General features: G+C 38.1%; 2 protein-coding genes across 5 annotated transcripts in view; both read left to right on the plus strand.

Moving 5' to 3' along the window:
- Nucleotides 1-3185, plus strand: part of LOC107045568 — an 11400-nt gene extending 8215 nt beyond the window's left edge. Inside the window, exon 2 of the mRNA XM_015267882.1 lies at nucleotides 1638-3185. Coding sequence (XP_015123368.1) covers nucleotides 1638-3126 — 1489 coding nt within the window. The 3' untranslated portion in view covers nucleotides 3127-3185. The remainder of the gene's footprint in view (nucleotides 1-1637) is intronic.
- The window catches only part of LOC107045567 (probable ATP-dependent RNA helicase DHX34), a 25572-nt gene that overhangs the window by 13049 nt on the left and 6415 nt on the right, over nucleotides 1-6108 (plus strand). The window lies entirely within an intron of this gene.

Raw genomic sequence — 6108 nt, forward strand, 5'->3', positions numbered from 1 at the left:
TCAGACCCCTCCCCCTCACCTCCCTTCAATTTTCATTCCTCTGGATATATTGCGTCTATTTTTCACAGATAACAAAACCGAGCGTGTGATTAAATTAATTTACTTATTGAATTGATTAATTTTTTAATTCGAAAATCAATGCATACGCAGATAGTTGTTTAGAACATTATTTTCAATTGTTTTTTCAACATAATTTAAAATATATATAATGTTCATATAAATTCTGCCCCCCCCCCCATCAACGGGTGAAAATCTCAACCCTCCGTATACATACCCTTCCCCCCACTTCTCACAAAGTTCAAAATTTTTAGATTCCATTATTTTATTTATCTAATTATTTGATGCCCCTCTTCGCCCCTATTTGACCCGCAGCATTCTCCTCCTACATATCTATTTGCGATAACATTGTTCACGTAGGGCAATTGGGTCAGTACAGAATTAAACTAATTTAAAAAAATGCCAATATGAACCTATTGGATAATCAATTTTCTCCCGCCACTGCTGCCGACTTTATCGGCCTGGGCGAGAAGTCGACACTGCCGCCATCCGGCGGCGTTCCCCCTACTGATTTATTTTCCCTTTCAATACGCAAACTGTTATTTTCCTTAATTAATGGAGATTAATGTCATTAAAGCTACTAAAATTCCTTAATAATTCATAGATTTACATCCATAATCGTTTCAGGTATCACTTACCTTTTTTTACACCAAAACAAGTAGCCACCTAACAGCCACCTAACTTAAGTGGCTGCTTGCATCCCAGGGCAGCTAAGTCTATTTTATTTAATTTAACATTTGCGCCATTCATGTAAAGTAGGCAGAAAAATTATCCTTAAAATAATTAAAATATATTCTCGACTCTTTCAGAAAGTTTTTTCGGGCTACTTTACATGAATGGTGCACTTGTTTATAAAAAAAACAAAATTAGCTGTGTAGGAGTTGGATTTTGAAAAAACTAATTTGTAATTGTTATTGCACACATTTTTTCAAAAATTTGGAAAAAACCTCTGTAGCTCGAAAATTGGAGGCCCTGGACAATTTTTAACATTTTAAGTGTTTGCGGGGCAGACGAACAATAAACAATTAATTTTTTTGCACTAATTATTCGTTTTTAGACATATATAATTGATTTTCAATGTATGAGAAATCTTATTCCAATAGCCCGCAACTTTTAAAACTCATTGTAGTCTCCCCTTAATTAACAGAGAAGTTGGCTTCCTACAAAATTTTTCACGAACATGAAAAAACTCGGTTTTCGGAAAATAGCTAAACATCTTTAGAATGAAAAAGGTCAGATTGAAAATGCAAGTGGTAGAAGGAGTAAAATTATGTGTATAATCGTTGATGAAATGGTTATAGCAAACGAGCAACCAATTTTACGAAGAATAAACTAGAGATCATTCTTCATAAAAAAATCGAATTCTGTATGAAAGGAAACGTAAAAACATGTAAGTTTCTAATAATAGTTCAATTCAGAGAATAAATTAAGCCAACTTGGTTTAGTTTACCTTTCCAATAAGGAATAAAACTGCAACAAATAATACTCTTCAATTTTGACCAAGAGGTTTCTTCCATTCTTGTCAATTTATTTTGATGAACAACAATACTAATTCAAGTCGTAATGTCATAATGATACAGGGGCAAGGCCAAAAAAACCAAATCCAACACTGGCTACACCGCAGAAGCTCTCCAAGGGGCTTTGGAGGCTGTGAAAACTGGGATGGCAGTGAGTCGCGCAGCGAAGAAATACAACATCCCCAAGACCACTCTATCATACAAAAACAAGGGACTGCTCGCCCCTACTATAAGTAGAAGAGGGCCCTCTTGCATTCTGGGGGTCGAACACGAAAAATCTCTCATCCAGTGGCTGCTCGACATGAGCCAATGTGGTTTCCCAATCACAAGAGAACAATTGCTGAACAGCGTACAAATGTTACTGAACCAACTAAAGCAAAAGGAAACAGTATTTAAGAACAATCGACCTGGCGCTCACTGGTACAGAGCATTCAAAGCGCGTAACAAAACCACACTGACCGAAAAAGTTATTCAAAATCTGAAAGGCCGCAAAATTTCTGCAACAGAAGCAAACCTCCGAAAATGGTTTGCAAATGTGAAGTCTCAGCTCGAAACTAAAGAACTATTAGACATCGAGGAATCACGTGTCTTCAGTTGTGATGAGGCAGCCATCTATCTCAATCCGAAGAATAATAAAGCGTTACTGAGATTGGGCGATAAAGCAGACTACAATTTCATCAACAACCATCAGAAGGAATGTTTAACAATGATGATTTGTGGAAATGCTAAAGGACAATTGGCTCCTCCCATGGTGGTATTCCCATACTCTCGTAACATCCCCGCAAAGATTACAAAAGACATTCCAAGTGATTGGATTGCCGGAAAATCTGAAAATGGTTGGGTAGATTGCGACTCTTGTTTCGACTGGGTACGTGACCATTTCCATCCTTGGCTGGTGCGAAATAACATCAAATTTCCGATTGTTTTGTACTTGGATGCTTGCACATCTCACCTGACATTTTCATTAAGTAATTTATGTAAAAAAAAAGGAATAATACTCGTTGCTTTGTATCCCCATTCAAGCCACATCATCCAGCCGATAAATATTGGAGTTTTTTGTCAATTAAGCGATGTGTGGAAGGGGATTGTTGATCAGTGGAGGGAGGAGCATGAAGGAAATCATCTGAGACGTGAGAACTTCGCATCATTGCTCCAGAAAGCTATCAGAGCGTTGGACGTGGAGAAGCTTCTGACGGATGCCTTTAGATCAACCGGTCTCTACCCATTCTCTATGGATGCCGTAGATTTTCGTAAAAATTCAGTGGATTCATCTAGCATTAAGCCTGATTTTATGGATGTGCAAGGTACAGTGCATGTGCCCGAGTATTTAGCAGTTCTTGAAGAATGTATTGGGGATGAACTTCTCGAGGAATTCCGAGCAGTAGTGGGGGATGAATGGACTGGGCTTGAGAAGCACACAAGCCTCTTTTCGGTTTGGCAGAAGATGACGAGAATGAGGCTACTTGAGGATTTCACAGGAAAAAACTTTTCGGAGATAAAGGTTGAAGAAGATCGTACGGAGATGGATTTTGAGACGGGAGAGGCTGTGTAATTTTTTATTTGTATGTAGTATTTTATGCTGTTTGGTAAAAATGTATTCTTCAGTCTGAAATAAATCATGTCCTGTTTTCGTAGTTTCTGAAAACAATCCTAATTCAATAATTCTGAATGGTGTAGGATGCTCCTATTCTCTCCAAAAAATTCCCATACAGATTTCTATTTCAAAGTAGTATGAACTTGTAGCAGAGAAAAATGAATTGGAGAGCCTGAAAAAAAAAATCCGTCTTCTAGCACATAATGAATTTCAACTGAATTGGTATTTCAACCGCTCATATTCATATTGAGATTCCTCCTACTACTCCAGGCCATTATTATAGTTTTCGCAAATTTTCCCCTACACAACAATCCGTGAGCGTGACGCTGCACTTTTCATCCATTATTAGACCTTTGCACCTGACCAATGAGGATTTATTGTGCACCAGTTTGAAGATCTTAACGAGATCTTCAAAATAGCACATGTTTTTCCTCACTCCATCCGCTTGATCAAATGTTATGGGTGTTGTGGGTGATGGGTGAATGTGATGGGTCGAAATGGCGAAATATGTGGAAATTGGCGTGTCACAAATTGAAAATTTCCTATTTTATTAGCATTTTGTCTTGAATGACAATGTTTTTGGCCGGATTATTACAAAAAAAGTAAATAGAATTCAATTACAACTTATTCTATTGAGATATTTTTCATAGAATTTCCTCGTCTCAAATGTTCTAAGTTTTTTTGTTTGATTTTCTTCATGAAAAGAAAAGAAAAATAGAATGAAAAAAACTTGAAAAATTGGAGCCGAGAAAATTCTATAGAAAATATCTCAATAGAATTGTCTCGCAAATTCGCTAAATTTTTCTATTCAATTTTTTCATGCGTGATGCTCTATGGAAGCATTTATTTCCCTGGTATTAGTATAATGAAACCAAGAACATCAACCATAAAACCTTCTGATTTTGTTTAATCATCACAGTATTCCAATTCTCTACTGAACCTTCTTACACTGAAAAAATAATTAATTTTGGTAATCAAATTTGTTTCAGACAAACAAAGACCTAAAATTCCCCCACAAAATCTCATTATAAATTCTTGCCTGAAACAAATTCGATTGGTAGAATGATTTTTTTTACTTAGTGTTGTGACGTGGTCAAATTTTTGCTGGGACAAAAATGAACGTTATCTCGTCCTTTTCCCTCGGTAAAGTCAGAAAACTGAAACTCGATGATTGTGGGCGCCAGTTGTTCTTTGTCTCGACGGAAACAACAAACCGAAATTAGGTCGAAGCGGAAAAATACAACGAAAACCCAAGATACAAAAACACAAAACATTAAACTTAAGGGGCCAAAGGAAAGGTGACAGGGTGCTCGCGCTGCTCAGGGGGTCGGTTGTGGAGAGAGGGGTAGGTCGAGGTGGTTATCGGGCTCTTATTCTCAAAAAAGGAAACATGAAAGCTGAATTTTAATGCTGAAATGTAGATGGCTATATTGTTCGTAAGTTTACAGAAAAGATGTACTCAAATTCACCGCAAAAGAAATCAACACTAAATAATCCATATAATACTGAACTCAATAAAAAGAACAAATTTTCTCCTAGGAGAGAGAAATACAAGATTTAAACAATGGCAATAAAAGAAAGCAGAATTGACTCAATCAATTTTGAGTAGACAAAGAATCAGAAATAGAGCCAAAATCGAATTAATTCTCTAAACTTCTATCCCTATAAGAATGACCCAAAACGCGACGGCAGACGCAAGAAAAATAATACTGGAAAACTGAGAATACGGTAACTAGGCCAAGATCGGCATAAACAATCATCCCTGCCAAATGAATTAATTCTGATCAAATCCCGAGTTGAACGCAATTAATAAACCCGAAAGGAATGCGAATAAGGCGCGATGTAGCGCCTTGATATACGTATCGAGATTGTACTCGCATTCCTAACAATAAATTGGGATTCGCTTTAACGAATTCATACGCAGTCAACACTCGAAATGTCGAATACGCCAAATACGGCACTCTATACTCAACGGTACTTGACCTTGAGTCCCTAATGGCCAGAACGGTACAAAATTTCTACATCTGATTTCACTAAGGTGACACGAACACTCTAATACTTTGAAAACTATTAGAAAAAGCACAATTAATCCACAAAACCAAGGCTCGAGAACGAATGGCGTAACTAGCAAAAAAAATACAACTTAATGAATCGCAAATCCAAAAAAAACTAGGCGTAACTGTATGCAAATGGAATCGAAAGTCGAAGCCGAAGTATTAAACACTAACGATATAGCCAGCATAATTTCCAAAGAAATAATACACAATGACTCTAGACGATACGCAAATCGGAAACCTGTCGGNCAACTTAATGAATCGCAAATCCAAAAAAAACTAGGCGTAACTGTATGCAAATGGAATCGAAAGTCGAAGCCGAAGTATTAAACACTAACGATATAGCCAGCATAATTTCCAAAGAAATAATACACAATGACTCTAGACGATACGCAAATCGGAAACCTGTCGGCTATAGAGTATAAAATGCGCGGCTGGTCACTTAAAGCGCCCAGAGTCACCTAAATCATACGATCTTTTGTAACATCCGCTTTAGTTTCGGTCAGTCACACAGCCCCAGCCCTGTATTTCTCACTAGGCTAATAAGGCTGGTGACAGCCGCTTGTTGTAAGTCCTCTGGTTCCAGGAAAGCCTGGCCCCAGATTTTATAGCGACGGAGAGCTAATAGGGGGCATTCACATAAAATGTGGATGACGCCCTCCTTATCGCCTCCGCACAGTCTGCAGTCTTCTTGTTCTGCAAGTTTCATCTTGAGCAGCTGAGCTCTGAGAGCTGTATGACCCGTAAGGAGCCCTACTGCTACCCTCAGATCCCCTCTGTGCAGCTCCAGAAGCTTTCTGGTCCTAACTCTTAGTTGCCCTCTCATAAGCAGTTTCGCTTGTCTGCAGGTCGCAACTTTCTCCCAACGCCTGACATGATCCCGCTG

The sequence above is a fragment of the Diachasma alloeum genome, unplaced genomic scaffold (assembly GCF_001412515.2).
Source record: "Diachasma alloeum isolate Michigan unplaced genomic scaffold, Dall2.0 Dall_scaffold_00999, whole genome shotgun sequence".
In the NCBI taxonomy this organism is placed as follows: domain Eukaryota; kingdom Metazoa; phylum Arthropoda; class Insecta; order Hymenoptera; family Braconidae; genus Diachasma; species Diachasma alloeum.